The sequence below is a fragment of the Phocoena sinus genome, chromosome 20, assembly GCF_008692025.1.
Source record: "Phocoena sinus isolate mPhoSin1 chromosome 20, mPhoSin1.pri, whole genome shotgun sequence".
In the NCBI taxonomy this organism is placed as follows: domain Eukaryota; kingdom Metazoa; phylum Chordata; class Mammalia; order Artiodactyla; family Phocoenidae; genus Phocoena; species Phocoena sinus.
The window spans coordinates 11,498,237-11,516,580 of record NC_045782.1 but is presented as its reverse complement, the minus strand read 5'-3'; the positions used below and the strand labels follow the sequence as shown (position 1 = coordinate 11,516,580).

At 42.5% G+C, this 18,344-nt stretch overlaps 1 protein-coding gene across 1 annotated transcript in view; it reads right to left on the bottom strand.

Annotated features, from left to right (window-relative positions):
* Positions 1-18,344, bottom strand: part of ZZEF1 (zinc finger ZZ-type and EF-hand domain containing 1) — a 112,748-nt gene that overhangs the window by 40,007 nt on the left and 54,397 nt on the right. Inside the window, 12 exon segments of the mRNA XM_032615536.1 lie at positions 2,479-2,643; positions 3,519-3,987; positions 4,750-4,843; positions 7,016-7,095; positions 10,528-10,768; positions 12,462-12,610; positions 13,678-13,879; positions 14,844-14,925; positions 15,009-15,175; positions 16,031-16,153; positions 16,240-16,361; positions 17,319-17,478. Of these exon segments, the coding sequence (XP_032471427.1) occupies positions 2,479-2,643; positions 3,519-3,987; positions 4,750-4,843; positions 7,016-7,095; positions 10,528-10,768; positions 12,462-12,610; positions 13,678-13,879; positions 14,844-14,925; positions 15,009-15,175; positions 16,031-16,153; positions 16,240-16,361; positions 17,319-17,478 (2,054 nt within the window).

Below are 18,344 nucleotides of genomic sequence, written 5' to 3'. Positions count from 1 at the left end.
ATCAGACTGGCTGTCTCAATTTTCACTACTATTTCAAACCTGCTTCTCCTTAAACTTCCACTGCCTCCTCCTAAGCCATCATTTAGAGCTGATACCTACCTTCAAATTTTATATTTTGAAAACAGAAATGACCCCACAGGAACTCCCCCATCTTCGCACCACCAAACCTACCAACCAACTTGCATCTCTACCCCAGTGTGTTTCCTCCTGCTGCCAGGGGGATAGTCTCCCTGGCTCTCGAAGGCCGACCACTACACTTAACCACTGCTACTGCAATTAAGCCCTCCTTCCTGCATCGAGCTTTCCTCACTACTGACCCACTCCCGCCAGCGTACAGTATACTCTGCTATCTCTTCAAAACCCTCAGCTGATGCTACATCCCCTGCAATTACTATCCTAATTCCCTGCTCCCCTTTAAGGCCAAATTCCCTGAAATAATTGTCTAGTCTCCCTCTCCATTTCATCACCCCCATTCTCTTCTCAACCCAGTCCAACAGAGCTTGTGGCCTCATGGCTCCAGTAAGACTGCTGTCAAATCTAGTGTGTTCTTATCTCGCTCAACCTCTCACATCAGCATATGACACAATGGACCATTCCTATCTATTTTTTTTCTTTTGGCTGTGTTGGGTCTTCGTTGCTGTGCACCAGCTTTCTCTAGTTGTGGCAAGAGGGGGGCTACTCTTCGTTGCGGTGCGCGGGCTTCTCGTTGCAGTGGCTTCCCTGTTGCAGAGCACGGGCTCTAGGTGCGTGGGCTTTAGTAGTTGTGGTGTGCGGGCTCAATCGTTGTGGCGCGCGGGTGCAGTAGTTGTGGCGCACAGGCTTAGTTGCTCCGCAGCATGCGGGATCTGCCCGGACCAGGGATTGAACCCGTGTGCCCTGCATTGGCAGGTGGACTCTTAACCACTGCACCACCAGGGAAGCCCCATTTCTATCTTTGGAGATACATTCCTCTGTCAGCTTCGACGGCACCACCATCCCCTGGTTTTTGCTCTTGGTGGTCACTCCCTGGTCTCCTCATGACTCCTCTTCCTCTGCTTGACTTCATCTAAATAAAGGGCCCCTAATGCTCAGTCCAGAGCCCCCTCTTGTCCATCTCTCTGCGCTCTTCCTAGAAGGTCTCATCTGGTCTCACGGCTTTACGTACCATCTATATACGGACAGCATCCAAATTCTATCCCTACTCTTGGTTTCTTTTGAGAACTTTAGACTCTTATCTCTATTTTCTCATATTTACTTGGGTATGAAAGAAGCAGTTCAAACTTAACATGGCCAAAACAAAACTTTTGATTATCACCCCAATCTGTTCTTTCCATACTCTTCCCCTCAGTAAAATGTATCACCATCCACCCAGCTGCTCAAGCCAAAATCCTAGAGGTTTCTTTCCCCATGACTCTCTTCATTCACCCTCTACGTCTAATCCATCAACAAGTCCTTACAATTCCACCTCCACAGTGTATCTTGAATCTCATCCTTTTCTCTCCTTCTCCAGTACTATCTCCTGGTCCAAACCACCTCCACCTCTTGCCTGGGCTACTGCAGCAGTCTCTCCACTGCTTTTCTTCCTTCTACTCTTTTTCATGTAGTAGCCAGAAGTATCTTTCATAAATATGTGTCACAGTGTGTTCCCCTTGGGCTTAAATTTCTCCAGGGACTTCCCATCTACAACTCTGGGTAAAATCCAAACACCTTAAACCATATCCTACAAAGCTTTACGTAATATGGACCCTAATTTTCTGACCTCACCTCCTCCTATTTCTCTCGCTCAGGCACACTGGCTTTCTTTCTGCTCCTTGGGCTAATCCCCCACCCTAGGGTCTGTGTGGTGGTCCTTCTGCCTTTAGTGCTCTTCTCCCGGATCTCAGCTGGTCAAGTCATGCCTTGGTTCCATGTCCTCCTCAGCCTGCCTAACCCAACTACACAAATTAGGTCACTCTGTATGAAATCACCACATAGCCAGATTATAGATTATATTTTTCATTTGTTTGTGTTTGTTTTGTTTTGTCTATCTCTCCTAAACAGAATACAAGCTCCACTAGAACAAGGATCTTGTCTGCCTTGCCCACTGCTATATACAACACCTAGAACAGTGGCTGGTAGAGACAACACTCGGGAGGTATTTACCAAGTGGCTGCTGAAACAACCTTGTGAGGTACTTAGATTTATGTTGTTACGGTAAATGAGCATTAAATGTGGCCCACAGCCTCCAGGAGCCAAATGATGAGTATGGGTGCACAGGCAATACAACCCTCATTGGTAAAATAAAGCTCATAGACGCATCAAGAGGAATAAACATGTTCTGGTATTTACTTACTAAAAGGATAGAACCCATTTTTCCTTAGAATGAGAGAATGAATTGTTCAAAAACATGAATTTGTATCCTACATGGAAATGATAGAGCTCTTACTTAGACAAGACAATCAGGATTTCTTTAAAACGACCCCGGCTTGTCTTCCTCGCAGGCTCATACTTTGGACTTACTTGGTAAACTCTTTCTGGCAGGTCAGAAGTTCCAACAGGAAAAGTATGAAAGGCGGGTGGAAGCAGTGAGGCTGCCCAAGGGACTCTGTACAACACTGAATGATCCTCAGGACCTCGAGGATGCTCTGGGCTTGGGCCTTCCTCAAGGAAAGAACCTTTACAACACTGGAGACAGAACTCAAGTCAGGAACACCCAGAAAACTCTTGAGCTGGGGCAGAAAGAAAACAGACCCCTACCCAAGTTCTGATGCCATATTAATAAAAAGGAAACACTATTGTGAGGTACCATCCAGGAAGGACAGCAAGACCTGTTTGCTACTTTTAGTCATTACTTGGCAGCACTACAAATCAGTTCACTGTCCAGAAGCCCAACAACTCACGCTGAACAATTAATTGATTAAAAAGGAACTCTGTCTCTGTGGTAAACCAGGGACAAACTTAGGACAGGAAATTAAAATATGCAATACTTCCAGAGGTATAGGTCCACTGACAAGTAATTTTGCCAGGAAATGTCAAATCCTAAATTTCTCCCAGCGTTAAAATGAGACAAATTTATTTTGGCAGCTACGAAGAGAAATGTTTCTTTTCTTATCCAAATGGTACATTATTGATATAATGTATATATAGCATAATGTACAAATCTCAAGTGAAAAAAATACTTCTTTAAAAGAAAAACAAAATCAAAACTTTTTTCTTGAACATTCTAAGACAAATCTTGATCTATCCTCCAAGTATTATTTGCTCGTTTTTTTGGTTGGTTTTTTTTTTTGTGGTACGCGGGCCTCTCACTGTTGTGGCCTCTCCCATTGCAGAGCACAGGCTCCGGATGCGCAGGCTCAGCGGCCATGGCTCATGGGCCCAGCCGCTCCGCGGCATGTGGGATCTTCCCCGGACCGGGGCACGAACCCGTGTCCCCTGCATCGGCAGGCGGACTCTCAACCACTGCACCACCAGGGAAGCCCTATTTGCTCGTTTTTAACATGAACTTCAAGTCTTTGACAAGACTGGGTACCTGCTGCTTGAAAAGAGAAGGTGCTCACCTCTCGTGGGAGAGTGACTGATCTTTAATGAAGTCCATGGCATCCTTCAGCACAGGGTACTTTTCTTTCACTGTGGGCAACGGTCTGGCCTCCTCTACTGAGCGGAAGGAGAGCAGCCGGAGCCGCCCCCGGGTGAAGGGAGGCCGCCGGGTGGGAGTGGAAGGTGACGAGGGCTCTTCAGCTGTGGCAGAGGACACTTCCGTGGCAGGAGCACCACTGCTGGGCGGCAGCGTGGGCTGGACATCCAAGCGAGGACTCCTATCTTCCACAGCAGGGGGCGCTGCTTTGGTGGGAGATGCAGAGGCTTGGAAATGTTCTTCCACCACAGAGCTTGTCCTCTGGTGCTTGTCCAGTGGCCGCAGATGATCTGTGTCATCTACAGCCACTAACTTGTCACAGCCTTCTTTTGAACTTACACCCATGGGCAAAAATTTCAGTAGTAGAAGACTCTTCTGAAAACACTCTTTCGCTAAATGCAAAATGCAAGAAAGATAATGAAAAAAAGTCGAAATTAAACTTGTTGCCTACTTTTGCATTGAAAATAATCTACTTAAACTCTACAGTTTAGGACAAGAAATACCTCCATTAACACAGTGATACACACATCTACTGACAGGACAGAATCAAATTTTCTCTCATTATATAGATCAAAATCTCCCTAGCACTACCATCAGCATACTTAAAGTTTTATTGTGGGCATTTTCAAATATACATAGAGAGAGAATAGCATAAGGACCCTTCCCCTTGCCCAGATTTAACAGCCATCAATCCAAGGCCAGTCTTTTTTCACCCACTCCCACTCCCTGGATTACTTCCATGCAGATCCCAGGCATCACATTATTTCATCTGTAAAATCTTCAGTCTATTTCACTAAAAAAAAGCTTTAAATAATAACATAACTATGAAATTTTAAAAATTAACAGTAATTCCTTAATTTCATTAAATATTTAGTGTGAATACACTTTAAAAACATAACAAGATGTAGCTCAAAAAGCACTTCGTGCCTCCTAAGGAAAGTAATTAGAAAGATGCTCCATCTGGATCATGTTAATAAACAATTAACAACTGGCACTTCTCTATTTGTGAACATCCTTGGAAAATACATTTAGTGCCTGTGTTACCTTCCCTAGGTCAACACAGCTTCAACTAAACTTATCTAGAAGGTGGGTCACTGGTTTTCTACAAAATGGAAACAGAAGGCCCAGTGATGACAGCCGGAGATGGCACTCACCCAGGCTCTCGGGGTTCACCTCAGCAGCTTCTGGCCCGCGTTGTTCTTCTGCCTCATTCCCCAGGCTCATCAGGGACTTCTGCTTCATCTCTAACTGGGGAAGGATTTGAGCCACATAATTACGCTGTCCAGACAGGGCAGCAAGGGCAGCCACAGCAAACTACTTCAAAAGCACACAGTGTTGAGATCCTGGAGAACTTTACAGTCCTGTGCACAGGACTGAGCTGTTTTTGTTTGTCCTAGAAATAATTCAGGATTTGAAGCTGCCTAAAGGTCTATCTGCAAGACTACCTCCTTTTCAACTATGTGTTATTTGGGAGGGATTTGTAACCATGACCCTATTCTTTAAAAAATTCTAGAACCCTGGAGTTGGAGGGGCCCTTACCTAAAGCTGACCTAGTACAGATAAAGAAGTGAGGTCTCAGGACTTCCCTGGCGGTACAGTGGTTAGGACTCTGTGCTTCCACTGAAAGGGGCCTGGGTTCAATCCCTGGTCGGGGAACTAAGATCCTGCAAGCCGCGTGGTGTGGCCAGAAATCACACACCCGGTTTGCAGCAGAGGTTGAACCACAAGTTGACCTCTCTTCTCCTCCGAAGGAGGGGACACCTCTAAGTGATGCTGAGGCTGCCAGGCAGAGAATGGTGCTTCTAGTACCAGCACAGGCAATGGTCACAGTTTGGGCCATGGTGCTGACAGCCCAGACAGAAGACCATGTGTGATGTATGTAGACCAAGGTCTTAGAGAGAAGGCTGGTATCTTGTCCAGTCATTGGCAGTCTGTCATATGCTAAACCAGAAGCATAATCTACAATGTGCTTTGTCACAATTGCCAAATCCTTTTTACTTGAACTGTGTGTGGCCGCTGACTTTATCGGACACTCTTTCTTAAATTGCTATTACTGCCTTGGTTCCTTTGTCAACACACTCTTCTGATCCACCCGCCACCATTCTGATGATGATACCTTTTAGTTTCTTTTGAGAGCCCCTGTTCATTTGGGTCTCCATCTATCTATCTCGTCTACATTGAGCACCAACTATGTTCTAATCATTGTGGATTTCGTCCAAGGCTGTCTGTTCCTGGATAAACTCATACATTTAAAAAAAAACTATTACCAATGATTTGAAGTTATCCTTATCTCTGCCTTGACATTCATATTCTTTCACATTTACTAAATTCTCCAGCTAGGTGTCTTAAATAACCTAGATGTCCTCATATATAACAGGTCTCAAACTGAACTTAGCACCCCACTCCCAGATCCAAGACCATTCTTCCTATTCTGGTCAACGCTTCTACCCACCCACCAAGTCACCCAAACCAGGAACACGGAAACAGTCCTAAATTCCATTTGCCTGTTCACCACTCAGATCAATCACACAGTCTAATTATCTTATCTCCCAAGTAGCAGAAGCCATTCTCATCTAATTACCACAACTAGTCTCTTGCTTTCACTCTTATTACCAGCCTCTACTCATTTATTTTAAGATTGCTTTCTCAATTACTATACAATATTTAAGGTGGTTGTAAATATATATATAAATAATACTAATATATACTCATCTCCACACCTAAGAAATAAAAACAATTCTCCTGAATTTGTTATCATTTCCATGCATTTGTGTAATTTTACTACATATTTATGTACATAACAGAGAGATCTAGTTTATGTTTAAGCTTTATATGAGGAATATCATACCTACGCATTCTTCTACAACTTGCTATTTTTTGCTCATCATCACATTTGTGAGCACCACCCATGCTGATACAGGCAGCTCTACTTCATTCACTTTCACTGTAATATAGTATTACACAGTAATATAATATATAATCTTTTTGTCTGTTCTATAAACGGGACATTTTGTTCTTCCAGTTTAATGCTGTCACGAACAATGCTGCAGAACTACTTTTCTAAAATGCAGAAAGCCCTCTCCTTTGAAAGAGTGCTCTCCTCTGCCTAAAACTGTCATCTAACACAATGCTCTTCCCCCTAGTCTAAAAGGTTAGGTTCCACCGAGCAGCCTTTGGGTTACAGAAGGAGGTAAGGGGGGGCTCAATTGAGCCCTATTTACTCTGACAATCTCAACACTCACCAAATTATGATTTCAAGTGTTCTAAATTATTTTTTATCCATTCACATCACTGAACTTTAGTTTTGAAAAACATTCCTGAAGTTAAATTCTTGAGAAGAGAGCTACTTACCTTAATTCAATGATATCATGGTGGGAAAACTCAAAATATATAAAAATCACATGCAAAGGAAAACCTTACCATCCATATTCGAATCCCATCTGCCAAGGAATACACCTGTGCGAACTCCTCACTCAGGGCTGTCTTGCCCCCACTGTTTACTGGGGAAAGGAGAGGTTACATTCAGTTAACACAATTCACTCCTGCAACATGAAGCCCAAAGTCACCTCCCAATCTCCACAAAGGAAAACTCTTCCCCTGACACTTGCACATGGGGGTTCCTAAGAGAGGACTAGGGGAAAAAACTATCAATTAAACCACAAACACCTGTAATGGGTTCTCTGTGTTGCTTCAAACTAACTTTATTCAAACAGTATCTGAAATGGATATACTGTTAAAGTAAAATATTAAAAGTAAAAATATAAAAGTAAAATATAAAAAAATTAAAAGCAAAATAAAAAATATTAAAAGTGAGTAAAAAATAATTATTGACATGGAAAATCTACAAACAATAAATGCTGGAGAGGGTGTGGAGAAAAGGGAACCCTCTTGCACTGTTGGTGGGAATGTAAATTGATACAGCCACTGTGGAGAACAGTATGGAGGTTCCTTAAAAAACTAAAAATAAAACTACCATATGACCCAGCAACCCCACTACTGGGCATATACCCTGAGAAAACCATAATTCAAAAAGAGTCATATACCACATTGTTCACTGCAGCACTATTTACAACAGCCAGGACATGGAAGCAACCTAAGTGTCCAGCGACAGATGAATGGATAAAGAAGATGTGGCACATATATACAATGGAATACTACTCAGCCATAAAATGAAACAAAATTGAGTTATTTGTAGTGAGGTGGATGGACCTAGAGACTGTCATACACAGTGAAGTAAGTCAGAAAGAGAAAAACAAATATCATATGCTAACACATATATATGGAATCTAAAAAAAAAAAAGTGGTTCTGAAGAACCTAGGGGCCGGACAGGAATAAAGATGCAGACGTAGAGAATGGATTTGAGGACATGGGGAGGGGGAAGGGTAAGCTGAGACGAAGTGAGAGAGTGGCATGGACCTATATACACTACCAAATGTAAAACAGGTAGCTAGTGGGAAGCAGCCGTGTAGCACAGAGAGATCAGCTCGGTGCTCTGTGACCACCTAGAGGGGTGGGATAGGGAGGGTGGGAGGGAGATGCAAGAGGGAGGGGATATGGGGATATATGTATAGCTGATTCACTTTGTTATACAGCAGCAACTAACACAACGATGTAAAGCAATTATACTCCAATAAAGATGTTAAAAAAAAAACAAGGAAAAAAGTTCATGGTATATAGTAAGTAAAAAAGGCTGATTATGAAACAGTATGTACAAAATTATCTTATTTAAAAAGAGTATACATAGTAAAAACATGGTGTGTATATATACATATGTACACATATAAATATACCTAAATAAAAGGCCAGGTAGATATATAGAAAAATGATAACAGAAAAATGTTCTTGAAGTGGTGAGATTATAGTTGATAATTAAGCTTTTCTGTACTTTTTTTTTTTTTTTTTTTTTTTTTTTTTTTTTTTTTTTTTTTTATGCGTTACGCGGGCCTCTCACTGCTGTGGCCTCTCCCGTTGCGGAGGACAGGCTCCGGACGCGCAGGCTCAGCGGCCATGGCCCACGGGCCCAGCCGCTCCGCGGCATGTGGGATCCTCCCAGACCGGGGCACGAACCCGTGTCCCCTGCATCGGCAGGCGGACTCTCAACCACTGCGCCACCAGGGAAGCCCTCTGTACTTTTTAAGTTTCTACATGAATAGGTATTATTTTTATAATTAGAAAAATAACAAAAAAGTTCTTTTTGTCTTTTTTTTTTTTTTTAAAGAAAGACCCATGAGGCCTGCCCCTTTTCATCTAAAAACCAAAGGATAAACTACTAGAACACAGTGACGCTCTCTGTTGAGCCAATGTAAATGCAATGTATTTTCTGAATACCTAGAATTGCCAGGCTCTATGCCAGGCACTGGGAAACACTATGCTGAAAAAAACAAACATGGTTCCTGGCCTCAAGCAGCTTACAGTCTAGTTGAAAAACTCCTCCCGTACATTTCTAACCCAAAAGGGTGACAAATTTTTATACAAAGATGAGCAAATTAGCTAGACAAGGACCACTCTCAAAGTAGTTCAGTCTTGAAGAACCCATGAATAGCCCCTTAGAGGCAGGGACAGAAAGAACTGGGAACCAACTTTACCTCTTTCAAAGCAACAGTGGTAGGTATTCTAGAAACAACTTGTATTCGGTAAAATATTTCTAGCTTCTACATTTGATTGTGTGTTTCTTAACTGCAAATAGGTATGTGATAGCTGAACATGATTTGAAAAAGAGCTGGGGGAGAGTTCCATCTCTCAGCTTTTAACTCACAAGGCTTTTATCCTTCCACTGAAAGTTCCCACAGGCAACAAAGGCTGTCCAGTTGTCTTACTACAATTTGATTATGGAAACATGTACCGAATTTTTTTTTTCAAAACCATACAGGTCAGCAGGCCCCTCATCCCCAGCAGAAATATACTCTCCCATGTGACAGTTGTTTACCTAAACCACTCATGCTTCAGTATAGTTTTATTTACTTGAGCAGCTTCTTAAAGGAAATATTAAGATTTGAAGGAGTAATTGAGATGATTTGGACATCAGGAAATAAACTCTGCAATGTGGGACACACAGGACTAAGCAATAAAGGTAGCAGCGCTAATAATATCAATAATAATAATAATTAGAGCAATAAGCAATTACCTACTCTAAGAAAGGAAGCATTTGCTCCTGCTTCTTTCATCAGCACCATGGAAAGAACACATAACCTGCCAAAGTGCTTGGGACAGCCCATAACTTGTCTTTACGCTGGGTTTGAAATGTTTTTCCCCTGAAAGATTATGCATAGGGAGAGACCCTCCCTCTCTGTGGGTCCTGTTAGGCTGCAGTCTACACTTAGAGTAAATACACAGAGATGGTATCCCTGGGGGACATGAGGAAAAGAAATGGCAAGGAGCAGGCTATCAACAAAGGAAACCAAGCAGGGATGATGCTACAAAGAAGCTGCAGGTCTAAAGGTGGAGTTAATACCTGCATTTCCTCCTTGGTTATCAGCACATTCAATTACCTAAACATCTCAGGTTTAAATTGGAATTTCTTAGCATGTTAGAGCTAATCAACTCTAAACTTTACGGATAAGGATACTCAGGTGCAGAAAGGTTATCTGATTAACCTGAAGCTGCACAACTTCTAGTTTGTGAGCTGGGACTACAACCCAAGTTAAGGTTTCTTTCCATTAAACTTCTCGGCAGTTTTCCATGAGAATTCTGGATAAAGACAAATTACCTGCTAATTAGGAAACTCAAGGCTACTTGCTATATACTGCAATCTGCTAACTATAAATTGGTCACAAATCTTTTGACTGGCAAAGTAGGACTGACAAGATGAAGTCTACAGTTGTAGAAGTATGTTTATGTTCCAAAATATTTTACAACTTTCACTTAAGATAAGCTTTCTTAAAACTTAGCAATTGGCCTTCAGATCAAAAACATTCCCTGTAATATAAGTTACCATATTTTTGCAGCTTCTCATATAAATCTGGAGTGCGATACACCAGAGCGGCAAAGGTGGCGTTCACAGCTTGATCAATAGTGGAACCAGCAACTATATCTGTCTTTGGGGCCTGTTTTCTACATGCCTGTATGAATCCTTTGAAAAGTTCTGAATATGGCCCACAGAAGTTCTGGGCAGGATCTGACTGTGCAAAGTCAAGAAGAAATTGGTGGCAGGGATCATCAGGGATGTTCTTAACCTGGGAACAACAACAAGAAAAACCATCATGTTTAATGCATTCATTCAAAAAATAAAGTTTACTGAACACCTACTAGGCCAAAGCAGAAGTATAAAACACGGTGCTTACTCTCAGGAAGTTTCAATCTACTTGGGGGAGATCAGACAGATACATGGGTTAAAAAAAAAGGTAAACATAAATAAAACATTAAAAGCATTAAAACTACCACTACTGTAAAGCATAAGATTATCAAGTGCCAAATGCCTAGAAGGGACACCCAGTGCTGAGAATTCACAGGAGGGAGCTCCTGGCAGGTTAAAGTAACTAAGAAAAGCCTCCTGGAGGGGACGGGCTTTGGACTGGACCCTGAAGACGGGGCAGGTTTGGCCCTGAGGAACACAACCATGAGCAAAAGTTAAGAGTCAGTGGGGAGACTGACCTGGCCTGAAGTCTCAGCTGGGGAGTGGTGGGAACTAGAGTCAGATAGGTAAGGTGAAAGGAGACTGTAGAGAGCCTTGACTGTCACACTGAGGAGTTTAGACTTCACCCTGTGGGCAACGGGGAGCCATTAATGGTGCTTGGCAGTGGAATGACAAGATAATGCAGTGATTAAAAAAAACTTGGTAGGTACCAATGTAACAATGCAAGTGCAAGATGAGGGTCTGAATAAAGATGGAGACAGAGGAAACAGACAGTGGTGAACATCTCAAGGAAGAAGCCACAGGGCTTGCAGCTGACTGGACAGGAAAGGTGAGAACAAGGTAGGGATAAAGGTGATGCCAGGGAGCAGTGGTTCAATGCCTGGGAAACAATAATGACAGTAACAGGAGCGAGAAGTCCAGGGAGACGTCCTGGTTTTACACCTCTGAGTTAAAGGGAATCAGAACACTTAAATGGAAATACCTGACAGGAAGATGGGGATACACAACTGGAGCCTGAGAGAAGAACCAGGGCTGGAAACTGACATTAAGGTATTTTTCACACAGATATGACAACAGAAGAGAGGAGACAGCATCAAGTCTTGGTGGGGTGCAGGAAAGGGGAGAAAGCCCAAATGAAGCCTACTCTTCAGAGAAGGAGGAAGAAGAGAGATCAATAAAGGAGGTAGATGGAGTGGTGAGATTAAGAGAAGACAGTGGGCTGCCATGGAATAAGAGAAGGAGCAGAGAGGCAAAGGAGAAGAGAAGCTGAGCAAGAACCCCTGGATTCAGCAATTAACTACTGAAGAACTGGGGTAGGGGGAGGCAGGAAGAAGGGAGGAAAAGTAGTAGAGCAGAGAGAGAGGGGTGGAGAGATGAAGAAGAGACAGTGGGCAAACTTGTTTCGTTTTTAATTATTATAAGCCTAAATAATGTGTTACTGTTCCATGGAGTACAAATAAGTACAGCATAAATCATTTATTCTGAAGTTTGACTCAGCGGGCACCGGAAATAGACTCGACTTGTTTGTTTAATAACTCCATCAAGAGAGATTTACTGAGCACCTACTGTATATCACTGAAGAGTCAGTCAGTCAATACTTCTGAAGACCCGTTACACTGGCCCCTGTGGTGCACAGTGGGGACCCCAAGTGAACAAAGGATAGTTTCTGCCCTCGAGGAACTAACAGCTCAGTGGGGGTGATAAGATACAAACACAGACGTTTATAATTTAAAGTAATAAATATTAGCAAACATTTCCCATTCCAAATACAAAGACAAGAGAAGAATAAATACCTCCTTATTATCCTGGGGTGGGTGAGTGGGCCAGCTTGCTTCTAATCCCAACTCTGGACATATTTGGTGCCTGAAGACAGGTTTCCACAAGGGGGAGTTTAGGACTAATGCCATTTTTGCCTGAGGTATTGCCATGTTACTTCCTAACTCTGGAAAGAGAAAAAGAAGGCTGATGAGAGTTCTATTTTTTCCTTAATATACTGAGAATCTTTGAACTGGTGAAGAAAAGGTTTTAAAAAAACTTGGGCATTAAGACTTGGAGGGAATTCACACACATTTAGCAGAATGTAACTGGGATACTTCATAAACAAATACCCCAATGAACCCAAGCCATCAGGCAGTCCTGAAATGCTACCATTCTCTACGACAGCTTCAGTTACAGGTGCCTCTGAAATGACTTAACCCGTGTAGTAAGTTGAAAACAGAATGGGAACTACCTCTAGGGTATAACAGGAAACGTTTCATTATGAGGACATGTTCACAATTCGTAAACTTAAGTTTGTAAAAAAAAAAAATAGCAGCAATAATTAAATACCCACCATGTATGTGTTTATGAATAAACAAAGAAAAAAGACTAGATAGAAACAGATTAAAATGTTAATAATAGTTATCTCTGGGTATCAGGATTAAAACTGGCTTTTCCCCTTGGCTTTTTTCCGTTACACAATTTTTGTATGATGTTTTACTTTTAAAGTGAGGAAAAACTCAAGACATGATATAGAAATAAAATACACTAGAAAGTTTCATTCTATTTCTTGTTTCACTCGTCCTTGGATGAATTTAACAAATAAGTTGAAGAAATCACTTTAAGGCTAAATCCATGTTCACATATTCACACAAATATTCAGATAATTAGAGAATATACAATTAATTTATTCCATATTTCTGCCTTCTTGTTGGAGTATACCAAAATTGACTCACAAAAAAACGATGACAATGCTGCCAAAACTCAGCTCCCTCCCCACTTGTCCTCCACAGACAGGGAATCCACCATGTCCTTCCTTGGCAATGTGCTCCAGTGTCTGAGTCAAGCAACTTGATGAAAATGGTGTCAAGTAGACATCTTATTCTGGTTTAGTTTAAAGGAAACTGAAAGGGAATTTTATCAATCCCCTTTGCTCTGCTGCTATGTGGAGACAACTTGCACAAAAGGGGTACCACCTTGCTCTTCAATGTGGCTGTTAGCAAGAAGGGAAGGGATGGTCTGTGGACTTACGATGCACGGATTTGAGTGCCATGCACTGGGAAGCGAGGCGTCCCATCAGCCGGGAAACAAGGAGCTGTAAATCCAAGCCCCAAGACACGGCGACATCAGGCAGGCCATAGGCAGTGACGGTGAATTTGTAGCCCCACTCATTGTTGCTGCTGTCAGAGTGAAAGAGAAACTGCAGCCGGGGACCAGCCTTAAAGGTCACTTTCTAGAGACAAACAAAAAAGTCATGTGGTCAAACTGATTAGAGAAGGTAGCATTTCAGTAATAAGCATGTTCTTCGTGACTCAAAAAAATCTAAATATAAGATTGGTCTAAATAGAAAACTGGTCCCTGGAGGTCCAGTGGTTAAGACCCCGTGCCTCCACTGCAAGGGGCATGGGTTTGGTCCCTGGTCAGGGAACTAAGATCCCGCATGCCACGTGGCCAAAAAAAAAAAAAATTGGTCTATATTCTCACCATTATATCTTATCACCCCCACCAAAACTACTAAAGGAGAAATGTATAACGGAGTGACTGAAACAGAAAATTCACAACTGCATCTTATGAAGAAGCAAAGTTGAAAACTGCTGGTCGGTTTTCTAAACCTCAGATGCCCATCTGCCCACCACCTACACAGCCAGAGAGCATGCTGCCCGCTCCTCTGCTCCCAACCAAGACCGCTGACAGCAGAGAGAAGGTCAACAGTGAAGCAGGACTTAACTTCCCAGCCCCAGAGACCATGCAGCCCTAACTGTGAGGGAGATCCTGGCTTTCATCACCATGGTCAGGGCCCTGCTGGACTCACTGGCCCTTTCTTGCTAAGGATTACAACTCCCCATTTACTCTGACAATGTGATATAAACCAGGGGTGGCAAACTGTTCCTATGAAGAATCAGAGAGTAAATCATTAGACTTTCTGCGCCATACAGCCTCTGTTGCGATGACTCAACTCCACCACTAAAGTGCCAACGCAGCTACAGATGAAACAAACAAATGGGCGTGGCTGTATCCTCAAAAAACTTTATTTACAAAACAGGTATTGAACTCTGCTATAAGCACTTCCTTTTACGAAAGTGTAATATAAGTGCTTCCCTTCAAAGGCCACATCTCTATTACCGCCTGAGGCTGACAAAAGGAGAAGAATTGACACAGAAGCAAGTACCGCATGGCTCTCTGGGAACATCACTCACCTTGGGCCATTTATCAGTGCCGACTTTTGTGTCATAGCGTGTTTTCCCACCTCTAGCGTCGGTAAATTCCAGATAATCATACCTGTGAAAGCATAATCTTTATCACTTTCCGTCTCTCATTTCTGATCCATTATTGCTTGGGGAAAAAGAACAGGTAAGTTTTACCTTTTCTCAGTTTCACATCTCTCATCAAATTCCACCTCAAAATAGGTTGCCCCTGGGCTAACAAAGACAGACACCTCATGGCAGTTATTTTCATAGTTGTGAGCAGACTCCTTGGTCCACGTATGTAACACCACAGGACGTTCCTGTTGCCAAGTCTCCACATCCAACTATGTAGACAAACGAGTTAAGAAAGAAGGGTTTTCATCACTCTACATCCAGCCATACACAGGAAACTGCTATGCATCAGTGCCCCAGACAGTAGCCTTTGACATCCCTATACAAATCATCACACAGGCTAAAAATATACCTGATGTTCCCATCTATACATATCGATCAACATACGTTTATTCAGCAGAGAAGACACGGGGTTTCTATTGCGTTATAGTAACTCTGATTAGCTTTTATTTTTCTAACTATGACTATCTGTAAGAACTATTTCTTACAAACCAGTACTAGCATGAAGTTCCAGTACTAGCATGAAGGACCTTACACTCCTATTTGGGACCTTGGCAAACCCGAGCCCATCTTGTCTTCTCCCTCCCTTTTTCAGTCTTTAAAATAGGCTTTTAAATATATGCCCTTTCTACTCCCACAGAGTTGTGTGATCCAAACAAGACAGTGAAAAAACATTTTGTCCTGTAAGGCTGAGTAAGGGAGAAAATGCTTTTAAATACCCAACCCAGATTTTCTCTTCTGGACTTCAATTTGGTTAATCATTCACATGGTTTTGATATAATTTCATGTGCTGTAGAGCAATTAAATTAATCTATGTACAGCTTCCTCTGTGTCTCCTGTCTAATGCTGACCGTACCAAATCAACTCAGAATGGCATTTATTCTGGCTGTCAAAACCAACGCTGATAAAATTGATAGACACTGATAAAGTACTGATAAAACAGAGGGGGCTCTTCTAGAGGTAACTTATTCGTGTAGACCCGTAACTGAGTGGTATGTCTCATTACGTATGGTCACAGCGTTCCTAAGAGGGGATACAAAGCAGGTTCAAACGCCAGCTCGAGGTACCTTGTTCAGTCCTCCATCAGGGTCACTGCAGAGCTCCTTCAACAGCTCTGTCAGGGCACTGAACTCTCTCAAGAGCGTGCAGTGTGAAATATCTAATGTGCAAAAGTCCAGCAGAAAGATCACCTACAGGAAGATGAACGAAGCACTTAGCGTCCACCTCAGACTCTGCCCCCTCCCACCCCTTACAAATGGCTGCCACTCTGTCTTACCAGTTGACGAGCTGCCATTGAAAACACCGAATTACATAATTTTTCTACTACAGTTTTCCCGCTATACTGTGACAAAAGGGATTCCAAAATCACTCTCATGCGTGCCAGAAACTGTCCCACATCTGCCGAAACATAAAGAAAATAATTAATATTTTATATGGTAGAAACATCACTTGCTTGGTCATCATCAAGGACAAAGCTGGAGAGGGTCACAGAAGCTGCAGAGGGAATTCCCCGTCAGAGAAGACCATGAGACCATTTCAGTGTCATACAAACGTTTTCCTCTGGGAGGGAAAAGCACTGTGAATCTCAGTAAAAGTTTACTTTTAAAGTGAGTGATTTTTTCTTTTTTTGTCTTTGCTACTTTTCAATGGGGTGGAGATATCCCTTTTATAAGTGAAGGTACATGGCTGACCAACCCAGTTGCTGGTCTGCCTCTCCCTTTGTTTACAAAGGGCCCGCCTCTAGGTACGCCATGTGACAGGCCAAACTTGAAGAGCCAAGACTCAATACTGTAAGCATTTTTGACATGGCTGCTGAGACCAAGTTTGATGGAACTGATTTTTCTACATACAAGTTCTCAGAACCCGTTGGGTTTCATATAATTTTCTGTGGGTTTATGGGACATGAATATTTTCTGTGGGTTTATGGGACATGAATATTTTCAGTACCAGCAAAGATCACAGAAGTGCTCACATGTACCTTAGATTTTTGAAGTTCAAGACTTTCTTTTTTGGATAATTTGATTAAAACAGGGAAGACAGACTCTACTGAACAATATAGTATCATCTAAGAGTGGTGTATGACCGCAGAGGCAATGTTTAGGCCGTGAAATGACCCAACCGTACAATAAAAACACTTAGGCATAATACTTCAATCAGACAGGAAACTGAGCAAAAAGACATGCTACAGAATTCCATTTTAAGAAGAAAAAAACAACCCGAAGACAGATCTGATTTGTAATAATGCAATGAAAACAACACACACTCTGTTCTATGCATGAGGTACTAAGAAGAGAGCACACACAGAGTCAAACCCAAACACCTATCGGTTTTCATGGATTTTGTACTGAAACTCACATTTTTCAATAAGGTCAGCAGCAAGATCTTTGGCTCCAGAGTCCGTGCTCTTCAGCTGCAGGTAGCACCAGGACAGCAGGCTGCCTTGGACAGACCAGAACAGGGAGAAGAGCACAGAGCCCACCTCCCCTTGGGCCCCATCGACCATCAACAGTTCACACTACAAGGGAGGAGAGAAATGGAAAGTGTTTACAACAGGCCATTCACAGAACACAGCCAGGGGCATTCTGTAAGAGAGCAGCTGTCAGACACAAAGAGATTCTAGGGAAGTGGGGAATATTTATGACAGAGCTTCAACCCAAAAGTGACCAAGAAAGACAGTATCATGAAAACTCCTCTCTTGCCCTCCAGCTGTTCAGAGCCTTTATAGATGTTCGACTCCACGTTCCCCCTTCCACCCCTTCGGAACCTTACCCCACAGTATCTCTCTCTCTCTCTCTCTCTCTCACACACACACACACACACACCTTCAATAATTCCTTTTCTCTCCGGCTCCTTCCCCTGAGCCTTCAATCAAATCTCTCCCATTTTAAAAGACAATTCTTTATCCCACTACGGCTCTCTACCATCATCTTTATTCTCCAGTTTCTCTGAAGAGTCAAACGACCTCTAGGGATAAATCCTTGCACCTACAAACCACAAGATATTACTTCCATGTAAGTGCCCCGAACTGGAAACAACCCAACTATCCCTCCCCTCCAAAGTAAAATGGATAAAAAAATTATGGCAGATTCATAAGGGGAATATTGGGTACCAGTGGGTTGGGGGTGGGGGGGGAGAGCTGCAGCACGTACATCAACATGCATGAATCTCAAAAATGCTGTTGGGTGAAAAAAACTTGTCCCAGAAGACTATATGCCACATGATTCCATTAAAGACCAAAACCAGGGAAAACAAGCCTGCTATGTAGGGATAAGTAGAAAGAAACACAAGGAAATGATGAATATAAATTTCAGAATGGTGGTTACCTCTTATGAGGAAGGAGGAAGGTGAGCCATGGAAGGGCACTGGGCAGGGAGGGGCAGA